Below are 27,945 nucleotides of genomic sequence, written 5' to 3'. Positions count from 1 at the left end.
AGCCACTCACATTCAAACCATCACACCTGCTACCAGGAAGGAAGCTTCCAGATCTCCTCCAGCTTGATTTAGTGACAGTCAGTGCCCACAGTATGTGGCATCAGCAACAGAATTTACCATCAGGTTCTGGTGGACAACCAGGTCAACAACAATAAGCTGAATTCTTTCAGGCATGAGTGGCACTTCCTTGACCCACAGCTCCCGGGGAGACCCTATATCAGCACGAGTATGTTTGCAGCTTCTGGAAGGAACATTATCCCCTGCAATGACCTTTTTAATCTTAGCGTTTTAAAAATTATATTTTAATTAACTAATAAAAATAGGTCTCCATGTGATTTTTTTCACACTTCCTTAGCAATGTTTATCCCTCCCTGCAAGCTCTCTTGAATATTTCCTCACTTTAAACTTTCTCCCTCTAGGATCCACTCCCCACCCTCCTTTCACGGTCTACTCCCTTTTTTCTTCCTTTAAACATGGTATCAGGTCATGTCAGGGACATAGTGAAATGTTTACTCAGTGAAAATGAGAAGCACTTTATCTCTCAGTGAGTCTTGCTTTGAAATCTGTCTAATGCCATTTCACAAGGGAAAATATTTACATGGTACTTGGTATCTAAGAGCCCTAGGAATCTAACCGAAAGGAGAAGAAACCATATATGTATATGTATATATGTATATATGTATGTATATATGTATATATATGGTTTCTTCTCCTTTCGGAGATTTGGGGAGATATATATATCTCCCCAAATATAGGATGTTTTAGGAACTTTCATATTCAATAATCTGCTTCCTTTGGGAAAGAGATTTTATCATGTACCATGTGTGCTGATTGGTTGATATGAAACCCTGAATTTGTGGTTCCAATCAATAAGAAAATATAGAATCTTCTGTCTGAAATGCTGAAGGACCAGGTGGATTGAATTCAGATCCTCAGACTTGGTGGCAAACGCCTGTACCCGCTGAGCTGTCTTGCTGGCCCTGTTTGACATTAATGTGACGTAAGGCCTCATGCCCAGCATTGTTCCCCTGGAATCCACTCTTGACCATGTGAGAGCTCTCAAGAGCTTTCTAAAATACAGCCTGGACCCTTGGCTCCCCTTAAAATCATTCAATAGCTTCTCATTGCCCTTTGAATATAAACTGAACCCTCTACCACAGATTCCAACACCCTGCACAGTGTGTGGTCCCTGCTGAGCCCTTCACCTGTGTTCATCATGCGGTTCCCTCCCCTGCTCCAACTCGGCTTCTTTAGGTCCCTCGCCATGCCTATCTCTGACAGGAGGGGTCCTACGAACTCAGCACACATTTCCCTGCTGTGTCTTCCTCATCTTATGCAGTTAACCCCTTTCCCACTGCCTTCTCCATGGGCTACAGGCTAACCTTAACCCCATTAGTTAGGAATTCCAATAACTTGCCCTCTCAGAGCACTTCCCTGTAAAGATTGGTTCTCTGATTTCCCTATAGCCTTCAAGTCTGCTGCAGTGAGGGACAGTGAGAGGAGGAGTGTGCGTGCAAGTTGTGGATTGTGTAGTTTAGATCTCACACTTTACTTCTCAAGTTGCTCATAATCTTCCCTCAACTGTAAAATGGGAGGAATGCAGCCCATGTCACAAAATCATCGTGAGTTAAATGAGATGATACTTTTTAAAGATCCAAATGCATTTACTGGTGCACAGAATGTAATACACACTTGCTGAGCAGAAGCTTCTGAGTGTGCTTAGATAGTGCCCACTAATGTGTGTCCCCACCCTCCCCCACCACCACGTCTGAGTTTCATCCCCAGTTAGCTGTAGAGTCAAAGTGGCACTTTGATGTTAATTTAATGAAAGGTACCCTCCAGCCAACCACTAGGGGCAGCAACTCTTCCCTTGGTAGGCATGGATTCTGCAGCTACCACAGTACTGACATCTTGTGTTTCCTAGTCTAGCCCTTCCCTTAGAGACCACTGGCTGGGAAGTCTGGTCCAGTAAAGCCATGAACATGAGACCCATAGAATAAAGGCAGCCCAGTAGCACTCAAGCAAATTAAAACACTCACAGCGTGCAGTGCAAAAACATCAGTAAACCAACCCCCAAAGGTTTTAAAGAAATAGTTACCAATATATTTCAAAGGGGAAACTGCCAATTAGTATAGTATGTGTCGTTTTAAAGATCTTTGGTGTAGAGACAAAAGATGCCAAGCTTTTAGCCAAGGGGTGCCGAAACCTTCCCCTCCCCCTGACTCCTTAAGTTTTTATGAGAGCTCGTTGTATGAAAAAAAAAAAATCAACAAACACACAGACTTTTGTGTGTCCCTATCACCTGAAACTTGCCAGGCTTTGGAAGAGTTATTGTCATTTTGATTCTTGTGTGAGTCACCGAGTTGCCCGCCCCCAGAGGCGCTTCATTATGATTCAGTGCAAAGGACTGAGCCGGCTGGGGCTTCCGGAGTGAGGAGTGAGTGTGTGTCTGGTGGGGGTTGCGGTGGCAACGCGTTGGCATGAGGCTTAATTGACACCTTTGATGTAGCCTAAGACAGAACCCGCACCTCCCACTGCTGCTGGGAAGACGTCAGCCTTACGCAGGAAAAGGCATCTGCTGATGAATCCTGCATCTCATTCAGCCCGCTCCCAGAGCAGCCTTAGCCGTCCCTAGCTAATCCAACTGCTTCCCAGTCTGCGGGTGCTGGGCTCGGTGCTGAGAAGAGGTTCTGGCTCTTGGCTATTGTCAGGTCAAACACTAAGACTGTGTCCATGTTAGAACTCATAGAAGGTAAGTGGAATGCACTGCCGTCTCTCCCCCAGGGCACCTTCCAGAATGTATGCGTCTCCTGTCTGATTCTTTCCTCCCTGTGCATCTGCGAGGTTGCCAAGTTAAGAGTGGCAGCCTTTGATATCTTTATACAGTCATGTCTTTGGGGGGCATGTGTTCTCAGAGGTGGCGCTAGCTAGAGAAAAGGATAGCCCGGCTCCGTGGTTTCATCTAAGCTTGCTGACAATGTTTTCCACAACTTGAGTCCTGGGTAGAATTCCAGAGTTGAGACCTGTTGGCAGCTTTTTATCAGTTCAATAGCAACAAAGACAAACTGTGTGGGGTTTCTCAGCATCTGCGGGCAATTATTTTGTCCTGTTTGAGACAGACACATCAGAATCGGGCTGGGGGGATAGACAGGACATAAATGAATGTAGAAATGTCTAAAAGTGAGTTATTAAATTATAGAAACACAATGGTCCATTTTTTTTCAAGTCTCTGGGAATGCCACCTGTGAGTGATTTCAACATTTTCTCCGCTGGGTAACTAAACTAAAGACACACACACATACACACACACACACACACACACACACACACACACACACACACACACCTCAAAGCTTGAACATACTCACGAAAATCTCTCTTGGCTTAAATAAAGCCATCAAAAGAAACTTGTGCAACGTACATTTTTAAAAATTATATAACCTGCTGTTGTATTAAACGTAAGACTAACAGAAGAGTGAGTGTCTGAAGATGGCTATTCCCTAAGGCTTTTCTTCGTGAGTCACATAATAGGTCTAATTTTTAGCTGATGTCCCTTCCCTGACTGTCTATTCCCTTGAGAAGATGAAGTGCTATGAAAATTCTTTAATGTGCTGTTTTTCTCTGTGTGTGATCCCTTTTATTTCTAGTTAATGGAACCCCTGGTAGTCAGCTCTCCACTCCGCGCTCGGGCAAGTCACCAAGTCCATCACCCACCAGCCCAGGAAGCCTGCGGAAGCAGAGGGTAAGGACACAAGCAAGCCATCTATTTAAAGTCTGTCTGGGTTTTGTTGTGAAGTGGTATGGGCATCAGCGAAAAGTGCTGCTTTTCTCGGGGCAAGGGTAGGCAGCTTTAGTTCACTCACCAAGGCTATGGCTCAGCGAGAACCCAGGTCTTTCCATGTCCACAGAATTGCCCAGTCTTAACTCTGAAGAGAATATGCAACTGCCGCTTCAGTTTTAAATGCCCTTTTGTTTGTTCATAATACATATACTTTATTATGTATGCAAGTGTCCTTGGTCGTAATTGGTTTTATTAGATAGATCCGTGAACCAGCAGTCTCTTAAGAAAAAGTCAATGGAGGTAGCATCCTGGTGGAAACTGCTCCGTGGTACGCAGGGTGGTCCAGGGCAGATGGAACAGAGCACCCATGCAGCAGGCCCATGGGAACATAGGATACCAGTTTTGTCAATGGACCCACACTGAACTCATTCTCTTACATTTATTCTGAGCCTCTTGTATAATAGCAGAGAAATTCGCTTGAGCTTGGAGACAGATGTGTAAAAAGTTACTGGAAACAGTGCCAACTTCTCCAGAGCTTAGCAAGGGGGCAGACTGTTAGCTCTCGGTCTGGAATGAAAAAAACTAGATTAAATCTCCTCACTCCCTACACTGCTCATCCATTCCTGCCACAGCAAGGCCAGATGGGGAGAACTGGGGATGGGAAAAAGGAAAGGACATGCTGGAAAAGGTAGACTCCCCCTCGTGGTCCTGATCTCAGAGAGGATTCTGTTTGCTTAAGTGATGTATATGATGGTGCCCACCAAATAATTTAATAAACAGGGACTCCTCAGAGGCTATTGCATGTAAATATCAGAATGTCTAAGCTTGATTTTTTTATGCATTTAAATGACACTTCTAAAAATTGATGAATTTAAGCTCATCAAATATGGAAGTCTCTCTTGGCCGAGCGTCCTCTTATAGGCTGGATCTTCAGACTGCCAAAACCATCATCCATTTTTAAGTGGGGGCCAAAAAGAAATCAGTCAGTCTGCAGTCACTATGAACCTCTCGCCCCAAATATCTTTCTCTGCTGATCCGCCTAGCATTGAGCTGAACTTGTTCAGTCTTTTAAAGCCAGCGATTTTCTACCTGTTTCTCTGTTCGTTGGTGGCAATCATTTTTATTAGAGAAGTCTGTCGTCGGTCTTCAGTGATTTTAGGAATCATTAATGAACTACAGAATGGGCCACATTCATTCACTATTTTAAAGGCTTTCTCGTCAGGTGAGGGGAGAGCTGGTGTGGCCATCCTGCACTCACAGACACTAGGCAGCAAGGCTCCCCTCTTGAGAACACAGAGATCTTGCACAGAGAATGTCTCAGGAACACCCTTTCTCTTGAAGCCTCCACAGTTAGCACAGAAGCAAAAACACCCTTTGACCCTCTGAACTCAGTCTCAGGCTTCACTGTACTCAGGTTTAGCTGTTGAGACTGAATTTAGAAGGACTGAGAATACATGTCAGGTTCTCTCCCTGGGCGTTTCTGGGGGGACCCCTGCATCTTGGGAGCGTGCAGTTTTTCTCAATTGTCCTTTATTAGCAGAATGAGGCTGGAGTTTGCATTCCTTTCTTCTCAGTTTCAATGGGATTTTCTGAGGCAGAAAACTTTCGTCCAGCTTTGTAGTCACTGACTTACACAATTAACACTTCCTAGCCCTCCGGAAGTGATCAGCGGGTATGGCTTTGCCGACAGATTTTTCATCCTACCGTTGAGGCCCACCAGTTCAGCACTGTCATTGAGGGAGCCAAGACTTTTCTCCTTTACTTTTAGAGGGACAAAGAATGTAGCGCCATCTGAAAACATTTATTAAACACATGTTGTAAGCAGGATACTGAACGCTTTCAAAGACGGTTTAGTTTCTAGGCTTTTGAGTTTGGCTACATGTATTCAAAGATGGTTCTGTTCTCGGGCCTTTGAATTTATGAACACCCTCCATCTATGTACCACGGAGGCACCTCCAGCTGCTCCACTGAGAGGAGCTTTTATCCTTTAGTGTAGACAACTGCATCGAATAACCCCTCCCTGTAAAACAGGACCAGAATACCCTAAACTTTGCTCCTGTTTCAAATTTGGTTAATATCCTTTTCAAATGGTTGGCTATACGTCTATGCAGGAAACACTGAAATAAGGGGAAGATGCTGGGTGCTAAAAGAAGACACTTCAAAGAAAAAATTAATTCCTTTCACTGCAAATTAGAAAACAGTAGCCACTTCTATTTTTTTCTTGCTCTGTTGCCTAGTAACGTACCCAGAAAATGAGTTGGCAAACACACGCACACTCCCCTTAAAATACAGGAGGAAAGGTTAATTTTTTAAATGAATATTAAGGTATATAGCTGATTTCTTTCCAAGTCAAAAAAAAATCTGTATTTTACTTATACTATTTAATAGGCTGTTTTTCTTCCCTTAAGATCAAGTTTCTAAATTACTTCCTTTGACATTTTAGAATAGTTATAGGAAAGACCAGTCTGCATGTCAGATCTCTTTCTTCATAAAGATACTGGAGACAGTGAATCAAGTAGTTTCCCTATTTATAGAAAGGACAATTACTTAAGTAGCTTCAAAAAGCATCTTCCTGGCCCCAGAAGTCCATTTTTGAGGTCCCTTTCCTATCCATAAACCTTTTTTTGGGTCCCTTTTCTTAAAAAAAAATCAAGAAAAAAATGTGTCGTCTTGAGTAGGTTGAATGAGGCTTCCCATTACGCTCCCACGCCACTGACTTTTGTAGACTAACTGAGCCCTCAGATGACGTAGGAGTGGGTGGCACAAAACTGAAAATAAGCCGACTGTAGACACTGGGCGGAACTGAGCGGGTTGCTTGGCTACCAACGCTGAGATATAGTAGCAGACAGGGTGGCAGGAAGAAGAGAAGAGATATGGGTAAGGGGTTGGGAACTAGACGAAGATTTGGGTAGGTTGTGGACATGCGGGACAGCGATTCTTCCAGTCACCCAATACTGTGAAAGGGCAGTGGGTGCTGGGTTTACGCTGTGTGCAGCTGCACACTGGGGTTTCTGTCCCGAATATCGTGAATGCCAGCTGCTGCATCTGACAAAATATTTTGTGAGGTAAGCACATTCTTCTCCCCAGAATGGGAAGAAAATGTCCATGGAAGAGTTGCCTAGACACTGAATAGCAGGGGTGGTCTTGGCAGGCAGCAGGGGCCATAACTCAACTGGACTCGAAGGAAGGCAGGAGCCGGTGATAGCTCAAGAAGCGTTTCCTTGACGATAAAATGAAATCATCACTTTGCCTATGTTATCCTCTCTCTTACGCAAAGTTGGTGATTTGAGTAGTTGTAACGATGTTAAGAGTCAAGGACTCATCCCTTTCCAAGTGGCTCCACAGAGAGGAGCAGGGAACCCAAGAAAGGAAAGTAAACGAATCTGTCCTGCCCTTCGTCTTACAGGACCTGTACCGCCCCCTCTCGTCGGATGATTTGGACTCAGTAGGAGACTCAGTGTAAAAGACACAGTGGAGCGATGTGTATGGTTTGTGATGGGATCAAGGTTTCCCATTTCCTAAGCAAGCATCTAACAGCAAAATACACAAAAGAGTTTTGCATAAGCAATTAAATTATACAAAAGCAAGAGTGCAGACATTTTCTACTCGCGGTATTCTTTGAAAGAAAAAAAAAAACTTTTTTAAAGCATCTCCTCCATTTGATGTAACCGAGGAGAGTTTGAATACAATATTTGTTCATCACTGAGGATTTTATGACTAAGGTCTGGTTCCAGATAAATTTCATATATGACTCCAATATTAAGTACAAGAATCACCCTAACGATCCAGCATTATGGAGTCACCATTTCTATAAATGAGCCTGCTTTTTAATCAGTAAGTAGATATATAAATACAATTTTTCTGTACTTAGTATCTTTTACCTTTTTAGTTTAAATTTTTTAAAAAACCAGACAGCTAATTAGTTATTTCATTGCAAAATAACGTAAAAGAATCTCTTCAGGATTTTTTATTTGAGTGAATACGTCTGAAGGGGAGTGGAGGAACTCCGTAAGAGACGTCTCCCAGAGACCAACATTAGGCAACGAGAACGTTTCTGGGTTTTTTTGTTGTTGTTGTCACATGGATTTTCTTTTCCCAGATTTTTATAAAAATAGTTTCAACTACATGGAAACATGAATAACTTGGCATTATTATTAATTTTATAATGGTTCCCTACAGCAACAACAGTATATATATATATATCTTTTTCAAGTGTGTAAAGTTTTTTGACCTAAAACAAATGGAACTTGTACTGTTTTTCAAAAACTAAACTCAGTTTGAGAATTGGAATTCTTCTAAACAGAGCTTTACTCCAGGTAGCTAAACTCCATTCTGATCATCCTGCATCCCGTTGTTTGGGATATCTTCATATGCAAAACTCCTTTTGTGTCAAACCGAGTGCGTCTATGATTATAACCCACTGTTAAACGATTAACCTACTAATTCTTCTCCTTTAGTCCTCTACTTTCAAAAGCGTGAGTCGGCTTTGCTTAAATGTAAAACAGTTATTTTTTAAATCTAGATGTTAGAAATCAATGTGTACGGTGTATTGTATTTAGACCATACCCGTGACCGTTTCTTTTTACTAGCTCAAACACTAACAATTTAAGACTTACAAAGCATGGGTTTTATATTCTCCAGGCTTGACATATCTCAGTAGGGTGACAGATTTAAAATGTATGGTGCCATTTGGAGCCTTTTACTTGAGATTTCTTTCAAATTTCACTTGAAAACATTTTGAAAATGCCTGATTCAAGATGGAGAGGAGTCGCCTTGTCATACGGTCTCAAATGTTATTGATTTATTTCTCTCAGTAGACTGTTCGACTAGCAATTTTTCCCATCTGGTTTATCGTTACCTGTGCTAGCATCTCACTTGACAAGTGAATAAAATATTCCAACTGAAAAAAGAAAAATAAGACCTCCAGGCAACCTACCAGCATTTGAAAAGTTAGCCGAGTGATAATTAGTGCCTCATTACCCTGCCTGTTAGAGAGGAGAGGGCACTTCTTTGGCGTGTTATTTGAGAACTGCAGACTGATCCCTCCATCTTGAAAGCACAGAGAATGATCATACCTGTTCCAGACTTCGGATTTTAAAACTGTTTCCAATAGACACGAACAGAGACTCCTGCTGAGATCAAAGGGCCGCTTTGTCTTTAGCTGAAACAGTAAACATCTGGGAGGATGCTGTGCTGCCCGTTGGAGTGTTACGTCTTTGTACGATGCATTGCTTAATATAGTCCAGCCCATAAAAGATTAGTACGGATTTGACTAACCTGTCAAAAAATGCAATGAAAGCAGTGGGTCAGATGGTCCAGAACAAAACATAAATTCCAGTAATTTCAACTCCCCTATGAAGTCAATCTTATGGACGACTACTGCTAGGAGAAACCTAATAAATGCTATCTGCTATAAAAATCGTGGCTTTGTTTAGACACAGCATAGAGTAGACTTGGACTAATTGCCAGTAGGTATTGTGGCCAACTTTCCATTCAAGCAGTTCCAGAGAGATGCAATTCCATGGCATTTCATCCTGGAACATACGATTTTTATTAAAGGATTGTTCAAGGGCCATATATCTCATTTACTTTTGAAACTAAAGTCCCTCTGAGATTGAAACAACACACCCTGAGATCTCTTTCTATGCACGGAATAATTCTATTATCCAAAAGCAGAGTTTTTGAACATCCAAGCAGCCCACCAGGTCATTAGTAAAGACCCAATGGGCAATTAGCAGTCACTCAAGACGTGGCTGCTTTTAGAATCCTTCTAACATCATTAGTCGCTGAACTCTAAAAATGACCTTCTGAGGAGAGAGCTCCAGCCAACAAAAGCCACACACTTTTCTCTCACTGATAAACCCCTAGCCTCTGCTGTGTCGACCTTTCAGGCCTTTGCATGTGTGGTTACATTTTTTTAGACATACCTAGAAAGAAAGATGCTATAAAGAGTCCCCTGCTTTCAGCATTTTATGGGCTAAAACCCTAGTGATGCACAACATGTGGTGCTCTGCGTGAACTCCAAAGCCATGTGGGAAAGTCATTGTCATTTCAGCAGAAGGTCTGTACTCTTGTAGGTTTCTAAACCAGAAGTTTGTGCTCCACCCATATGTACACATGCCTGCAATGCACACATGAGGTCACCTTAACATGTCAAGATCTGATCCCGTTGTCTGCCCACCCCAGAGCAGCTCTGACACCTGTGCTCCCCTGCCAAGCAGCGAGGGCGCTCGCCCTCCCCTTCCTTGCAGCCGCACCGAGCTGTACTTTTGTTTCCATTTAAAAGAACTGAATTCCAAAAGCCTCGTTTTAAAAAAGCAATTGGGAATGAAAATACATAAGAATAATCCTAAAAGAAAAATTCATATATTTAACCTGTTGAACTACTAGGTTTTTTTTTCTTTTCCTGGTGGCCATATATCTATACAGGTGTGTAGGTGTTTATGTGCATTTGCAGGACTCAGTGTATATGTGGGTGTGCCTACATAAATATCTGTGTTTGTATATAGAACATGAAGAATAAAGGATGATGTTTGTGATATGGTCTTATAAGTTACTGGCTCCTGTAGAATTAACTGTGAAGCTTTATGTGATAAAGTTGTGACGTATGTATTAGTTGGCACATGTTTAAGCTCAAAACCAGTTGGCTAAATTATCATGAAGCAGTACCAACTGTTCACGGGTACGAATTTATCCAAGACCGATTGGAATCCAGACAAACAAAAAAATTGAAGTCCAAGCAAATCCAATCTTACAGTGATTGATAAATGTAAATACTCATTGATGTTTTTACTGTAAATTCTTGATGCTCAGCCAGTAATCTGATGGAATGCAGTGACATTTTCCTGTTGTGTGCGTACTGATGACTACAGCGATTATCAATGGAAAATTCACCAAACAAACTGATTTCTAGACTTGTGGACAGTTGAGTGTTGTGCTGAAATAAAAGTAGAAAAGGTCAAAGTAAATTCGGTTTGAAGCCTTGTTATGAAGCCAGACAACATGTAAGGCCATGCTGTGTGTTCTTCTTATAAACTGTTTTAGAGACACTTGCTGTGTGTGTGCATGTGTGTCTACATGAGTGTATACACACTTGAAAATGCTTATTGACTCAAGTTCACTGTCTGTATACATCTGTGCCTATCTGCATTGGTCTTGCCAGCACCTCTAACTGTGCATGGTAGTGACAGCCCTGTTTGATTGGACGGACGAACCCACAGAAAAATAGTGTGGGAATCAGAGATGCGTCAAACTCATTATAACAATTGCCTGATATAGCATATTAAATTGTCAGCTGAAAAACGTTTGTAATGTTGTGCCTGTAACATGTGTAGGGAAAACTGGAAAATCTGAGGCCCTCACTATAATTTTAAGGGTGCATGACATGTGGTGTCTTTAAAGATGTATCTTATTGTAATAAAAGGTGATGGGTAAATTCTGAGGTAGCGTAAGTGAAGCATGAAACGCTAGGTGTTTGTATTATATATGGCCACACAATATTTTTGAAGGCAGGGTAGCAAATATTTGAAGGTTAATAGGCAAAGAATATGGAAGTTAATTTTACTGTGATGTGTTTTTGAGGTGTTTTTACACATTGCCAGACAAGGAACTTAGTTCCTGTTTTCCCCCTGTGGACTCTTTGAAACACTATGAATGTTACAAAGTTGGATTTTCTTTATAAAGGTCGCATACCATTTGCAGTTGGAGTTGCTTGGATGTATAGTCTCCTCTTTGGGGAAAAAAAAAACCACTTTGGTATTAAAATGGTTTAAGCACTAATACATTGGGAAATAAGTCGTCTGAGGCCATCTGCAGACATCTGTAGAGATGAGAACTAATGAAATGTGTTACTGAACTACCCAGTTTGGATAGCTTCCATGCCTCTCTGCTGTAGTCTCCTCGAAAATGCTGTACCTTGTGTTTCACATGCAACCATGTTACTCTCTCCCGAACTTACCTTTGTGACACTTAGCAGCTTAGCCAAACCATGTAATAAACAGGAAGAACTGTCAACGTTGTTCAGTGAGTTTCTTTGATTAGATGCTGGAATTGAAATAATCATGGGACAAGGGTCGCCTTGATTGCCTTGGATACAGCCCTCATGTGCTGAATGTATACTAAACAGGCTACAAAATAGCAGACATCGGGTATAAAAGGCTGACAGGAGAAACACAGTAAGACTTTCTGACTTGGCAGTCCACCTCCCTCTCAGGGTTGCCTTAAGAGTGAATTTGCCAGACAAATAAACAATTGACTGGGGAAAAAATTAAAACGCATTTTAAAAAATCATGCTAACTGTCTTGTGGGATTAATGACATTTTTTCCTAAGCTTGGGAAATTTTCAGTGAGAAGATGTATATGGGTATATGCGGATATGTGTACAGGCTACTTGTCTTTTTAAAAATACTGGAAAAATATATTCAAAAGATTACAATTAAATAATGATAATACCTTTTGTAACTCAACTTTATCTTAGGAAAAATAATCTATTCCAATCATAGTACTGCATAGAGAATAGAAAACTCTGCCATTCAAGTTAGAAGAAATACTTTACATTAAATGTATAAAAGATCATCATTTGGTTTTAAGTCTAACATTTTTACTGCATTGCTGTTGACCTTAATATTAATTGGCTGTAATTTGCTCTCTTTCCTGTTTCTATGATAAATTCAATCAGTAATCATAGCTGCAATGGTGCACCTAGAGGGAATTTCCAAAATTTATGATTCCAAAGTGCATTCATACTTTCTTCGTGGAACAGAAATTAAATTTAAGTGAGGTAGGTGCTTGGGACAGTAGCGAGCTCTCCTCCTTAAAGACTAAAATCTCCATTTTAAGGAGTAATTTTTAAGAGAATGACTCTAATCCATGGGGCACAAAGATGGCTCCCTTACCCCCTCCAAGCCGTGAATTTCTGAGGAGTAGCTGGGCAGAGGCTTTAGCTATACAGTGCAATGGGCTCTGGACAAGTGGCTCCCAGGGCAGGGGTGAGCTCTTCGCCTCGGCAAGCTGGCTTTGACGCAGAGGCAGAGGAGATGACTTGGAGTGTCCAAGATTGAATTGCAAACTCATTCTTTCACTTTTGAAATCTTTGCTCCCATGGTCTTTCTAGCAAATAGATATACTAAGATCTTCATTTTCATGTGCTCCTCCTATCAACAAACCAATTTCCTGAGTAATAGTTTCCCAGCCTTTTAAACAACTTGACTAGTCGTTATGAAATTTTAAATATTCAAATATTTATTTTTAGTTATTTGATTGTGTATTTCACAGTTTATTTAGGCTGAACCCCCACTGTCAAGAATGCAGACAGAGCCTGTCTTATTTTCAAGAATGGGCCTCTGTTAGTCTTTCCCGATTGGCGCTTCAGCCTTCTGTCTTTTAACCACTTAGGGAGTCAATGATCGCATGTCTTTTCTGTATCTCATGAACTCATACTCGTCTCCAATGTCCCACACGAACAGTAATGTTTTTAACGTTGCTATATTGGGCTGTCTTCAAATTCCTGTAGACCTGACGTCAAGATTCTCCAGACAGTGGTTAGTCTGTGAGGCATTTATTTCCTACATTTCCTTTACAAAGATAATTCAGAAATCAGACAAGGGTGAGCACACTGGGTTTCTTGGTTCTGTTTAACCCCTTTCACATCGTAGAACGGTAACTGTCCGTCAAGACAGATTTCGGAGACAGCACCATTACCCAGCCAGGGCGTGGTTACGTGGCAGATTTGTCTACACTGCTTGAGTCAATTGTATTGATTGGCTATTTTCCAAATCTCGATGCAGTGTGGACTCCAGCTGAGTGACAACATTCACACAAATGACATGAGTAACTCATAACATTTAAAAACGGACTGTTGCTTTGACGGCGTGGTCGTCAGACACATCTTGGTAAAATGTGGTTAGAGCTGTTAGCTCAGCTTTCTCTCTTACTTCAAAAAGTACGCACCGTCTGTCCCCATCTGTTATGTGATCCCGGGCTAAATCACGGTGCTCGCGGTGTGTTCATACTTTGCAGGGCAGCGCTTTTATGAAGGTGTTCCGTAAAGGCCTCCAGGTGTCAGCAACCTGCCCGAATGGTTCCCATTAAATCTGCGGGGAGGTGACGACATCTCAAATGTCACGGCACCTCTCCGGGCAGTTAATTGTGTTAAATTCTAAAGTAACCACGTGTTCGGCTCTTATAGGCTCAGATGCCTTCGAGTTAGCAAACCCACTGAAGTCCCCATAAAATCTCACCAGCATGGACCTTCTACAGCGGTCTGTCTGCCTACAGTGAAAGTAGGTGGAGCAGCTTCATTTAGAAGCAGTCGGTTGCAGGGGTGCCTGTCAGTCAGTAGGAAGGACTGGCTGGTCTCATTAGGTCAGTTCTAAAGTGCTTGTTACCGTTTTCAAGCCAGACATGCAAATCAGAGCCAAAATCTCTCAGGGGAGACTAAGTGTGTAAGTACACCTAGGCAGTTTAGTAACAACTGCCACAGGGAGTCATGCTAATTACCATAGAACGGCCAACTTAAACTTACCTGCCATGACTAGCTCACCAATGAATGAGACTCGGGCTATAGTTACCTTATTTGGCTTTGACAATTACTGGGGTGTATTCCCTAACCTACTCTTTAACTGCTGGCCTATCTAAGTCCTCAGTGGTGTACCCCAGACACTTGCTGTTTCTCCGTGACACATACCCATGGTCCATCTCCCCTCAAGAGGTGGTTTCCTCCTCCTCCTCCTCCTCCTCCTACTCCTCCTCTTCTTCCTCCTCTTCCTCTTCCTCCTCTTCTTCTTCTTCTTCTTCTTCTTCTTCTTCTTTCTCCTTCTCTTCCCTCTTTTCTCTTCTCCCCCCATCTTTTTCTTTGTCTCTCTGTCTCCCCCACCCCTCTTTCTTCTCCACACCCCTACCAGGTAACTCAAAACACACCTACCTCCAATCCCTCTAGTAATTGGCTATAGTCAACTTTATTTAATCAATAGTATTACATTAAGGAACAAGGTTTGCACAACAAAAACTTAATAAAGGTGAGAATTCACTTGTAGGCCTAGATCTTCTGGTAAAGAATTTAGCATTACAGTACACAGCAAGAGACCAAACCTCAATAGATACTGGAGCAGGGGAAGGGAGAGAAAAGGAGAGGACTATAAAACCAGAATCCAAAAAGTAATGGTCTAGGAGAAAAATGAATATAAAATGAACAAATACCATCAAGGTTGGCATTTAACACAAAGTGTCTGTCAGTGTTTGATCGATAAAAATCAACCTATCAAACAGGAAAATGGGTTAACCTGTTAGTCTGGTAAAATGTTAAAACTTGGCACCACAGAGAAGCCACTGTGATCTTGAAGTGAACCAATTCTTTATTGGGGCCAAAGAAGGTTCAGTGCTGATCAGAACGCACTCAGCTAGTTGCTTTCGTTTTGAGTACCAGGTTTAAAGAGAGGGATTGAGAGCTCTGCCATATCTCCAGGCAGGGGGAGAATCCCAGATCTTTGTCACATGATGAACAAGAGAATATGGGAATGAACAAATTGAGAAAGCAGACTCAGGAGTCCTGTTTGTCTCCAAAAACCTGAAGTTCTTTCTGTCTTGTGGAAATGGATTCCACTGGCTGCCTGCAGGTGGGCATAGTGAATAGAAAATGTCCAGAAATAGGATTTCAACACAAGGAAAGCCCTTTACTGCTTCATCTCGTTAACAATTAAGCTGCTGCCTAAGGAAGGAATGTGCTGGTTACTGGTTGCGTTTGGACATCGGTCACTTGACCACCTCTCTACAGTAGGGAGTCTGATCTCTGGGTGGAAATGGGATGGAAGAGGTGGTAGCACTTAAGGTCCAGTTCTGCTCCCGAGGTTCTTTGAGACTGTGGGGGACCATGGCCTTTGAACGGTGTGCAATGTTCTACATCTGACTTCTTTGGAAAAAAGGAGAGATGATGCCCTTAGAAGGACAATAGGTTCATTTTACTGTTCTTGGGCATAATAAAGAGAGCTATGACTTTCCACTTTTTAGAGTACCCTATTATACATAAGTAAGCTTTTCTTTTAAAATCCTGGGTCATCTACAGGTCTTAACCAACAGGGAATCTGAAATGGCATGGGTTACATTTTCAAAACACACAAACTTAAGAGTTGAAAGAAAGCCAAAGCAATTATTAATCAATAAGGAAGTTTACTGAATTGCATACAGTAAGTTTCTGGAATGCTGCATTTTAAGAGCTCATGTCACCATGAGCTCTGGTCAAGGTTCGGGGCAGAGCACCTGGTGTTCTTACTAACAGATGCAGGTCTGTCTTCCTTCTTCCTTCCTTCCTTCCTTCCTTCCTTCCTTCCTTCCTTCCTTCCTTTCCTTTCCTTTCCTTTTCTTTTCCTTCTTCCTTCCTTCCTTCCTTCCTTTCTTTCTTTCTTTCTTTCTTTCTTTCTTTCTGAATATATAATCTGTGAGCATCTTTGCAAACACATTATTGTCTATTAACTTGGTGCTTGATGAAAGAGTGTCTTTGGATTGTAAACTATGGAACATAGCATAAGGCAGCATCTGTCACCTCTGACCCATGATATGTCTACATTATGCAACGCCATTTGCAATGTCAAGAGAGGAAAAAACAAAAAACAAAAAATTAAAAAAAAAAAACAAAAAACAAAAAACCAACCCAGGGCCAGAAAGCCCGGAAGAGACAGGCTCCGGCTTACCCATCTTATTTAGAGCTCTTCTGTCCGATTGCCGCTGCAGTTGGAATGATGCAGGAGACCGAGAATCTCGCTGTTCTGGAAAGCACACAACTTCCCCTCCAGTGCGACCATGTTAATGTTTGTTTTCTCCAGGCTGCGATGTAGCACAGCTGGCGTGGCTCAGCCTCCTGTACAGACACGATAAGTGTAACATTTTCACAAACAGGTTCTTGAGAGTCAGGCGAGTGTGACTTTGACGCTGATACGTTGACAGTGCTCCGACATGGTGGGTTGTGATTCTGTGCTTTTGAAAAGGAAAAGAAAGCCCTATGTTTGGAAATTGGGATCTTTGCTGTGGGATGTGACATCCTAGTCAGACGGAGGCTGGGCAAGAACAGATATGTTCAGGCCACCAAGCGCATCGAGGGAAGATTCTTGTGATATGTGTAAGTTCAGGACACATACATAGGCAAACTGTATGACATTCACGGGGTATACAGCAGTAATATCAAGGACATCTTATAAGGAAGAAGAGGTACTGTTATTAGTATCATCAATGGGATATATCCATCTTTGTCCCTCGTCACTCAGGAAATGCTCTGTGGTGCTTGCCTCACATGGCCCTGGAGTGGTTACATGGTCTATCCCCAACCACATAAATCTGTTTTAGGAAGAAAAAGGTATTCGGGCTTTCCGTGCAGGAGGCTGTTAGGTATGACACACACACAACTTCTCTGCCTTTTTTGTGCTCAGTTATAGCTGGATGGAGCGGGGTGGAGGTTGAATGGGAGATGGGAAAGCAGAGGAAATGTAGGTCAAGTTTGCTTCTCATCCCCCGCTTCGTGATCAATGCGACTACAGCCGCTCTCCCTTCTCTCTGCTCCACAGACAGACAGCACCATGAGCCAAGGCCGCCCCCTCACCGCCTCCTGCTCCCGTCAGGCCAACCAAGTGGATAAACCCAGGGGACAGAAGGAAGATCTTTTAGGATGAGCTGTATTCACTATTTAGAAATAGCATCACTGTGTGCAAATTGTCTTCTCAAGAAGGAGGGGTGGGGACGGAAGCATCCATTGTTAAATACCGTTCCCAGCCAGTTCTAATATTAAATATTTTCCCTCCCACTACAGTCAAAACCTTGTTCGCTCTCATGGGACTTCAGTCAAATCTACCTGAAGTACAGGAGACTCTTCCGGCCTAGGCTTTAATTCTGCCTTTCTCTCAGACTTACTAGGGATCGTGCCAAGCTGGCCTCGTGTTTCCTGTGTATCTTTATCTCAAAGTGAAGAGTAGCAAACCACTCTTCTGCGTTCTCTTAAAGCTGAGTTATTTGCTTTTTTTGTAGAACATTCATAACTAACTTAGATATTTTTGTTCTTGTAAAAATAGAAAAATAGTAGATAAAGCCAGAATGGCACCACATTTGAGACTCTCAGCATAGAAGACAGAGTGAGATGCCTCAAATATGGCGAACTGGAGCTCAAGGATGCTGATTTTGAGAAAAGAAGTCATGGGTGTCCAGTTCCCCAACGACTAGCCTCTCCTAGTCACTCAGATTATTGGCTACTCGTGAGGGTGGGAATTGTGGCACTCATTAGATATCCTTAAGACCTCCTTCTCCAACTTTAAAGACCGATTTCTCCCTGGGATGGGGCAACACTAGCTCCTGAGATTCCGGGCTGGGTATGGTGTGTGGAGGCTCCATCATTCTGACCCAGGTTTTTTTATTCTGCTTCTGTTCCCTTCCAGATCTCTCAGCATGGCGGCTCCTCTACTTCACTTTCATCCACAAAAGTCTGCAGCTCAATGGATGAGAACGATGGCCCTGGGGAAGGTGATGAGCTTGGGAGAAGGCACAGCTTGCAGAGGGGATGGAGGAGGGGTTAGCTGAATTTACTTTGCAAACTATAACATCTGAAACACAGTGGGTAGACAAACCTCCTCGCAGCTCCTGTGGGGCTGGAGTGCGTGATTCCTACTGGCCTTAGCATCCACTGTCTGAGAATGGGAAGGAAGATGTGGCCCACTGAACGCTTTCACGTCCTATGTGGGTGTGTGACGCCTAAGAACACCAGCAATGGTCTGCCTTTGTGCTTCCCTGCTCTGCACCCTTTCCATAAATGAAAGGACGACTGTGGATTGTACATGAGGACCCATAGGTGGGCTCCAACCTAAGGGAGTTCAGTCCATCAAACTGCATAACTGCTTTCCATTGCTGGTAACTCCAAAGAAATGCTACTTGTCCCTTAAACTAATGAGCATTAGAATTTCCCCATGACATAAGAAAATGGCCTGGATCACTTGAGTTGACTCTTTGCTAGCTTGCTGTATGGTTTGACATAGGCCTCTTTAGTTCTCCATATCTTAGTTCCTTTTTAATAGAAATGCAGAATATTAAATGTCACCATTTCCATCCCTGGGGATGGAACTGGGCTCAAATCAATTAGGGGAAACCATTGGAGAAGCAGAAGTGTATGAGGATTAAGCCGCTGTTAAGAATAAGCTCCTCAGGGTTGGGGATTTAGCTCAGTGGTAGAGCTCTTGCCTAACAAGCGCAAGGCCCTGGGTTCGGGCCCCAGCTCCGAAAAAAAAAAAAAAAAAGAATAAGCTCCTCTTGCCTCAAATGGTATGACTTGACATTTTCCCAAAGATACATCCTGAGAGGGATACTCTTATATTAAGCAACACATGTGACTCACACGTGACTTGTTTGCATCTGTCCACGTCTGTAGCTCACCCATCTAGAAGCCTCTTTCACTCTGGGGTGCCACATTCACCTAGTGACCTGTGATGGTCCTTGACTAGACCGAGTCCAGAGGGGCCAGTGCCTTTATCAATAGTCAGTAGAGAAATCCCGGTACTGTGCCCTGGGCGGGACCTCTCTCTATTCCCCATCTGTGAGATCACAAATATCTGAAAAGCCACAGACAACTACTTTATTATCCATGTATATAGTCTAAGACCTTGTTATCTGGGAGATGGTGTGTAAATTCAGATAACCTATAGCCATGCCCTCCCCTCTTCACGGAGAAGTGAAAATCCCTAGTCTTTCAAACACAGGGAGAATCCAGACTCTTTCCTGCTTGGCTAAGGGAGGAGGCTTTGATTATATCCCTCACTTGATTGTGGGCACTACCAAGGAGGCTTCCCGTGATCCAGAAGGGAGATGCCATCCACGGTGTGAAGGCTGTGAAGATTCCTGTGGGCATAGTAGAGACAGCTGCCCTGCGTTTTGACTATACCTTCTAGAAGTATAGAAGCCACCCCAGTCATGTAGTCTGAGCACTGCGAAGATAGCAAGAAACTGCAGATGAATTTCCATTCATGCCTCTCTAGTCCCACACGTGAAATATGAACTATAAAACTTAACAGAACCACACCCCCCATAACATCCAAATTTATTCTGAGGGGGAAAAAACTCAGTTTATGAGGGCATGCTATGAGAAGCACACAGTTAGGAAACTTACTAGGGTCCTATACCATTTTAAACACAGGTTGCCTGAGGGGAGATCTGGGATTTATAACTTTAAAGCTCATACATTTTACAGCCTGGCTTTAAAGGGCTTTTTACACCCTTGACATGTTAAAGGTGATGCATCATATTTCTGTGACCCAAGCATGGCTTATTTAATTTTATAGCCTTGGATATTTAAGGCATTATTAGCCATTTGTAAAATACTTCAGAGTACATTTTCAGAGGAATAACATGTTATTACAAAAACTGTTCTGCCACAGACATAATAGATATCAGGATTTAAACTCGACATCTGTCATGCAGGTTGCTTGGTGAGAACATTTGTCTAAAATCTGCTCGCGGATACGAGGGAGGGGTGGCCAGCAACACTTAGTGTATAAAGAATTTCATATAGATTTCCATTTCAGGATAGAGGCAAGCTCGGTGTCTAAACGACAGGACCTTTTCACACTTTTACAATGTAAAACTGCCCAGAGTCCTTCCAGAAACGTCTTTTCCTCTGCCCTGTACACAAAAAATGTCATTTCTCAGAACACAATGGGTATTCAGTGGGGGCTATTGATCAAGCTATCATGAAGTTCAAGTGCAGGATTTCCTCCTCTGAGTCCCACTGAAGCAGAAACAGTTGTTGCAGTGATATGGGTCCAGGTGGAGTCGACAGGTTTTCTTTTAATTTATCGTTTGCCTTGGTAAAAACCGTTGAGTCAGTATGAGCCTGCCAGGGGGAGCCGTGGGGGAGGACTGCCTGCCGTACTTCGGAATCAGTTCCAGTCTGTGAGAAAGCGGTTAAAAATGTATCTTAAACACGGCCTCTGCAGCCCCTTCTCCATCAATAAAGACACACTAATGATTCTTTCAGAAGAGTCCGACGAAGGTTTCCAGATTCCTGCCACAATAACAGAGAGATACAAAGTCGGGAGAACAATAGGAGACGGAAATTTCGCTGTTGTCAAGGAATGTATAGAGAGGTGAGTGGGGGGCCGGTTCGAGTGGTAAGCTAAAGGAAACACTTGTCTTCCATGCTTTCAGACAGAGGCACATATGGCTTAAGTTAATAAAGAGAAGCCACCTAAAACAGACTGTAAAAATGGGATGGAGTCTAAAGGACTCCATAGAAAGCCTTTGAATTTTACTTAGTGTGTTTAGGAAAACTTTCCAGTTCTGTCAGGGTAAAGTTCTTATATTATTTTCTGGAGAAGTCGTCTTGAAGACCTCCTCGTGTACATCTCTTAGGAATGTTCATGTATAGGATTGGATCTCTGTTATCTACTGTCATAAAAGGTACAGCACAATAACCTTGACAGGTTTTGAAATGCATGCGTGCTGAGCCTACAGAAATGGAATATGATCTGTGAAAATGGTCTTCACGTGGATAGACTACAGACCCTGTGGGTTTAGAGTCAAGGTCATTTCAAGCTGTCCTCAAACTCACCATCCTCCTCCCTCTGCCTTCTAGGTGTTAGGATTTCAGGCATGCTCTATGCCCGGTTTATCCGCAGGTTCATGATGACTACTCAAGGGTAGCTGGTGGCTACCATGTAAAGAAATGACAGCAAATACGGCATCAGCCCAAACGGAAGTGACCTCAAACTTCCTCTCAGCGTCAGACCCTGAGTTCTTTTCTAGGCAGTTACTTATGTTCAGAACTGGACAGCCGTCGTCTTCTCACACTTGTGCTAGCTCTTTTGAGGGGATCCCTCTGGTTCTCTGGAGGCTGGCCTGAATGAAGCATGTTTGATTCCCTACTCCTCTTCACTACTCCCAGTGAGCTGGACCCTCCTCAAATTCCGGAGCCTTTATCCCTGTCCTATCTCATACCACTACCCAGGGAGGGTACCTCGGGCCAGGAGACAGATGAGGACAGGGTAGCACAGTAGAGTCAGGCCTGGGTCTTCTAAAGAAGAATGGCTCTGAGCCACTTAGAGCTGGAAGCCTGCCTAGGGTATTATGCAACACCCGGATTCTTAGTTGAAACAGCACCCAGTAGGTGCTCCCTGCACCCCAGCACAGTTCATTCCATACAGCAAAACCCCCACTAAGTGGCCCTCATACAGCAGCTCTCAGATTTCACTCATTATTCCAGCTGGACTAGGATGCTCACAACAGCATAGCAACCTACTGTTGCTATGTTACTCTGCATGAGGTAGGTAGAGTAATGAGTAACGGTAGCATGAAAACCTCCCCTCCTCTCCCTTAGTCTGCAGCCCCTGCCCACGGAACAGCACCCTCAACTGACTGACTGCCAGACACAGAAAGCCTTCCTTTATCATCTCCGGCTCCACCCCTGCTGAAACAGGACTAAGCAATATTCACTGAGTATCTATCCATTCGTGGTCCTTAAATGATAGTATCCCATTGAATTACATTGATTCAATGTGTCAACATTGCTATCCCCATTTTATAAAAAGAGATAGACTGAAGAAATTAAATATTGAGGTTCCCTAAATCTACTAAACACTTAGATCAGAGCTTTGCTTCCCAAAACACACCTAAGTCTGTCTACCCCACTCCTTCTAATAAAGGGCTCCCTACAAGATTCTAATAAGGAACTCACCTATACCAAAGTCACTCTTTTCAGTGTAAAATAAGACAGAAATTAAATCAGGAAAGGCATATACTGTAAGATAATATAATCTATTGTATCTAATATATTATAGATAATATATGTATATTATATTATGTGTGTGTATACAATTACTTCCACATGCTTATATTACATATATATGCAATTACATCCATACACAAACACACAAACACACAGACACACCACACACACACACACACACACACACACACACACACACACACACACACACATCTTTCCCCTAAGCAGAATGTCTCTCATTCTGGCAGACTGGCATGGCCTTCATTTGCTAGCCTCATCACCATTATCATTAATTTTTAATCTCAATCAAGGGCTTCTACCCCACTGTTGATTATTCTGTTCCCAGATAAAAGACACACAACCTTTACACTTATAAAGCCTCAGTCAGCACTAGAGCTGGACACATATCTACACTCTCCATGCAGTTGGAGTCTACTTTCCCATCAGTGACCTCAAGCTATAAAGTCATAACTTGACATGTTCCATCTGGGTAGCTCTTTACTCCAATTGGCTAGCCCTCACGGCTATGTTCTTATGATTCACCTACCCCATGGCAGCTTCCTCCTCTCCCTACCTTCTCTCTCCTTCCTTGTGGTTCTCCCTCCACCCAAGCCCAGGAACCTCACAACCCTACCTTGTCTCTTCTGCCCAACTACTAGCTGTTAGCATCTTTATTTAACCAAATGTTTTAAATTAAGAAGCAAGGTCACACTGTATGTGTGGACTCTCTGGGAACAACCAGGCTCTGAGGGCCAGTACTTAGCATTTCAATACACTACATAGCAAAAGACCAAACCTCAACAGACCAGGTACTGTTTGTTCTAGCTGGTTCTGGACCAGGATGGTATCTCAGTCCTAGGATCCTGGCCTTCTCACAGTTGCTACTTCTCCACTGAGAATTCATTCATTCATTCATTCATTCTCTCTCTCTCTCTCTCTCTCTCTCTCTCTCTCTCTCTCTCTCTCTCCCTCTCCCTCCCCTCCCCTCCCCCCTCCCCCTTTCCCTTCCCCCCTTTTCCTTCTCCTTAGCTGTGCTCACTTTACATACGTTCATCCTGGGCTCACGGTGTGAAACTTCAGAGTCTAAATACCAGATTGCTCTGAAAGTGTCAGCATCCAGCTCCTGCTGAGCAAGGACATATGGCTGATGCCCTCTCTCCCCAGAGATATTATGAAACATTCTTTTAATATTTTACAGAGATCCAAGAAAATAAACGCCAGCTAAGAATGCCATGAATGGCACATGCTGCTTGTGGGTACACTCTGCTTTGTTTTGGGGGATGAGTGTGTATCAACAAGGGTAAAGATGCTCCTTCTCTGCCATAATACGCCACCACAGGCAACGGGCACAGTCGCTGAGTGACACGGGTCTTTTCTGTGTGCCTTCTAGCATATTCTTTGCTAGCACAGCGCTGTTTGAGCAGTTGAGATTTTCAAAAATATTGTTATAAATTCTTGACACTTTCACACATTGTCTTTGGTCATATTCCTTCTCTCCTTTGTCCTCCCGGATCCCTCCGACATCCAATGTGGTGTTCTCAATTTGTTTTTAAGTCCATTGAGTCCCATTAATGCCATCTCGTAACTCTTAGGCCTGTGGCTATTTCCTGGAGAGTGTTAAAGCTGCCAGAGCCACACCCTTAAAGAAAACTAACTCCTCCTTTTCTCAGAAGCTGTCAATTACAACAGCTCCTCATCCAGGAGTGAACATCCTACGCTCACCTCTTCTCCATGCTGGCATTTCATCTGGCTTGAGCTTATGCAGATCTTGTGAACAATGCCATAGCTACTGTAAATTCATGCTTCCCTTCGGTCATTCACCACCTCTGGTTCTTCTGGTCTTCCCACCACCTCTTCCACAGTGATCCCTGACCCTTGGGAGGAGGGTGTGATGTGATAGCCCATTTAGGGCTAAGCATCTGATGTCACTCTGGACACCTTGACCAATTGCGAGTCTCAGTGTCAGTAACCAACAACAGTAAGGATCTTCTCAGATGATGGTTCAAATGTGCAGTAACCTACAAGTATGCTCAAAACCATTAGGAGTAAATTAATATTATTTAATACTCATTAGCAGAGTAATAGTGGCGGGTTCTTCCCTATCACACATTCTTGACCCTGATGACTGTCAGGCATAGGCTCCATCTTGTGAAGAGGCTTTTAGTCCAATCAGAAAACTTATACTTGGGTCCAACCTGAGGGTGTATTTAATGGGAAGGTGACCTTGCCAATTTATTTGCCCTAGATGAAGACAAAGACAGAATTCTCTGGTACTGATGCTCTCACTGTGGCCTAGAGAGTTCCATGAAAGGTTGAGAATGCAATGCCAGGAACAGACAAACAAATGGCCTGTGTTGCTATCAGCAAGCCAGACATCCAGAATTGTTTTCTTCGATTTATATGCCTTAAATCAAGTTGGTTGTTTTGGGTAAAGTATTCCTTGGCATGGCTACCATTGTGGTTTACAATAGGCTTTGAGGCCCAATTTTAAATACCAACTACTCCTAGAAACACATACTTGAATTAATTAATGGTTATTATTAAGTAACTATGGTTCTGCTCCTAAAAACTCAAGAAAAAATTATTGTGGTATTAAACTTAGTGACCCTCTATGGGGTGTGTTTTCTGATATAAGATATGAGTAAATTTGGTAGAATATTTGACTGTGTTATAAAGTGTTCTAGCTAGAAAGGTGACATACTTCTTAGTGAGTCCTGAGGCCACCACCCACACTTGCTTTTCTCTCCCCCTCAGTGGTAGGCTTGGGACAGAATCTAAGATCCTGGCCTCTTGGTAGACAACCCTATCACCGGTTCAAGGGCAGCTTCCTGCCCGTAGAGATAAATTCCACCTTCTCAGACTCCACGCCAGCCATGGCTATAGAAGACCTTAGCATCACTCAGGAGAATCCTACAGCTGAGGAACTCACTTCTCACCAACATGGCTGCCTCCTCACTGTTTTGTGGGAAGTGAGGTGGTCTTGGAGCACTGCACAGCTCCGTCCTTGCCTTCTAGGCCTAGGCAGTGCTGCTGCAGCATAGAACCCACAGCCCAAGACTAAATCTTCTAAGCACAGAGTGGAAATTTGCTCAGAGAGTCTGGTCAGAGACATGCTTTATCCAGAAGGCCTCCAGCCTTTAGTTTTCCTCTTGATGATCTATTTTCAAACTTACAAAGTCTTCCGCAGTTTCTTGAGGAGTCCTTTGAAAGGGCCTTGTGATCTCACTCAACCGAAGCTTCTAAAGAATGCTCTATTCTCATTCATGTTTGGTGCCGCCTCTTCTCTGCCTAATGCCAATAGCCTGCCTCACCTCTTTCCAAGGTGTGTCTTCTCTGTCTCAACCACGCCTCATTACTGATGGTCTGGGGTTTCCAGGGGACATAGAGCATCCAAATCACTCTCAGCCTATGACACTGAATGGACATCTACAACTCCCCAGGAGTCTTCAAGGTGGCCTTAAGAGCTATTAAGACAGCTTTCGTAGCCACCTTAGTGGAGAGAGAACTCCGAGGAAAACTGAGGTGCTGGACTCAGTAGATCACACTTATATTCCCAACACTTGGGTAGCTCATGGAAGAGAAGCATCAGGTTGAGGCCAGCCTGGGCTGTGTAGGAAGACCCTGTGTGAGGCAGGGGTGAGGGGAATAAGTAAATGAGTGTCGAGGAGGCTGATTACAGGCGTGTGCTTTGAATCCAGCGCAGCAGCTCAGCACGGCTTGAGCAGCCACAGTGGCTGTGCTTTCTGTACAACATGGCTCTAGATCTGTCTGTGCTAGCACATCCATTGCCCTCAGATGGGGTGAGCCCGTAGACGTCTACATGCATCTCTGTACAGAAAGAAAGGAGCCCTTCCAAGAGCAGAAACACTGAAGCCTACGGGCAAGAAAATAACTCAATAACCCCCAACCAAAGAAGTCAATTGATTAAAAATTAAGTTTTACTTTTAAATTTTTCCTTTTGCAGGTCGACTGCTCGGGAGTATGCCCTGAAAATTATCAAGAAAAGTAAATGCCGAGGCAAAGTGCGTACCAAGTTAACTCCTGTGGTGCTCGTGTTCCAAGGGTAGAAAAACAGAAAGCAGCTTCTTAACACAGTTCGGCCAAAGAGGCACATTTTGATGGAACAGAATGTCATAAGTTTAGAAGAATATATGATTTTGTAACTATTCCTGGAATAAATGTAGCAGGAATGGTTTGATTCGATTTTCCCCCTTATTTTTGCTTGCTTTATTGTCTTCTCTTATTTTTGTTATCTGAGATTTATTCTGTCAGTTTATAGGAAATTTTAGTTGTCATAGTGGGTCTCAAGTTTAATTATCTTAGGGTCTTCAGAATACTGTTACATTTCACCAAGATACAGCTCCCCTATTCTCAGGTTGTTGTATTACCTCGAGTTAGTCCCTCAGACATTTTGTGTCTGTTAAAATGATTTCTCCCCTGTACAGGAACACATGATCCAGAACGAGGTCTCCATCTTAAGGAGGGTGAAGCATCCGAACATTGTTCTCCTGATTGAAGAGATGGATGTGCCGACTGAACTGTATCTTGTAATGGAGTTAGTAAAGGTGTGGCTTTCGTTTTTCTTTCTTTTCAAAGAAACAAAAACCTACTGTTGTCATATTTGAGGCTGGGGATGACCAAGCATGTCAATGTTGTTGTGGTCAAACTGTTAAACTATCATTCGATCAAAGAGAAATCGTTTCATTTGTTCCAATTTTTATGTACACATTTTATTATAAAATCATTATTTTAATCACCTTGTAAACTATATTGTCTCTGGCTGACCAAATAGAATTTAACCACTGTGGCATTGCTCTGTAAACCAACAGCTTCAGTGCATTTCTGCTGCCCTGCTGTGCACTGTTAAAAGAATGATTATCCCCGTATTTTTGTATTTTTATTGGTCAGCTCCCTGTAGGCTGATTTTGTGGGGAGGTGAGAATAGGTTAATTTAGGGATGGGAAATAGGGGTATTTGGTGACGGATCCCAGTCTGACTGTGGACTGGATGTTGATCAGATGGCTATAGCAGGGTCGTCATTGCACTGAGCAGCCTTCGTGAATTCTCTCTGTATAACTAAGTTGCCTCAGCTGGGGGAGAGAGTGAGCGTCATGCCTTAGCCAGAAAGAACTGTCTTGAGGCCTGAGCCTACACGACCAGGACAGCACTCAGGTCTTTCCATGTTCTCACACACAGACATATATATCCTGCTGTATAACTAGGGAGGGGGAGCGGGGCAGTAGACCATAGATAATATTCCACCTCCTCCTGTGGCTCAGAAACAAATTTCATACCTGTGTGACACTCTGTCTTGGAGAAAAACAGGAATGAGAGGAGAAAACATTTGTTCATGGAGGAACCACTGCTTGCCCAATAGTGAGAGAGGTTTTCAGGGAGGAAATTGCAGAGGGGACAGAGAGGC

General features: G+C 43.0%; 1 protein-coding gene across 12 annotated transcripts in view; it reads left to right on the top strand.

Moving 5' to 3' along the window:
* Nucleotides 1–27,945, top strand: part of Dclk1 (doublecortin like kinase 1) — a 288,806-nt gene that overhangs the window by 211,254 nt on the left and 49,607 nt on the right. For 3 of the 12 annotated variants that reach the window (XM_032898371.1, XM_032898372.1, XM_032898378.1), the window contains exons 6-10: nt 3,648–3,742; nt 18,193–18,325; nt 20,778–20,886; nt 26,488–26,545; nt 26,969–27,088. In XM_032898371.1, the coding sequence (XP_032754262.1) occupies nt 3,648–3,742; nt 18,193–18,325; nt 20,778–20,886; nt 26,488–26,545; nt 26,969–27,088 (515 nt within the window). Of the gene's footprint in view, nt 1–1,851; nt 2,753–3,647; nt 3,743–7,187; nt 9,640–18,192; nt 18,326–20,777; nt 20,887–26,487; nt 26,546–26,968; nt 27,089–27,945 lie in introns of those variants that run through there. The other 9 variants (XM_032898374.1, XM_032898376.1, XM_032898373.1 and 6 more) reach the window with 7 other exon arrangements.

Source organism: Rattus rattus, chromosome 3 (assembly GCF_011064425.1).
Source record: "Rattus rattus isolate New Zealand chromosome 3, Rrattus_CSIRO_v1, whole genome shotgun sequence".
NCBI classification, from domain to species: Eukaryota; Metazoa; Chordata; class Mammalia; order Rodentia; family Muridae; genus Rattus; species Rattus rattus.
Note: the sequence above shows the minus strand (reverse complement) of the source record. Positions and strands in the feature narration are given on the sequence as shown.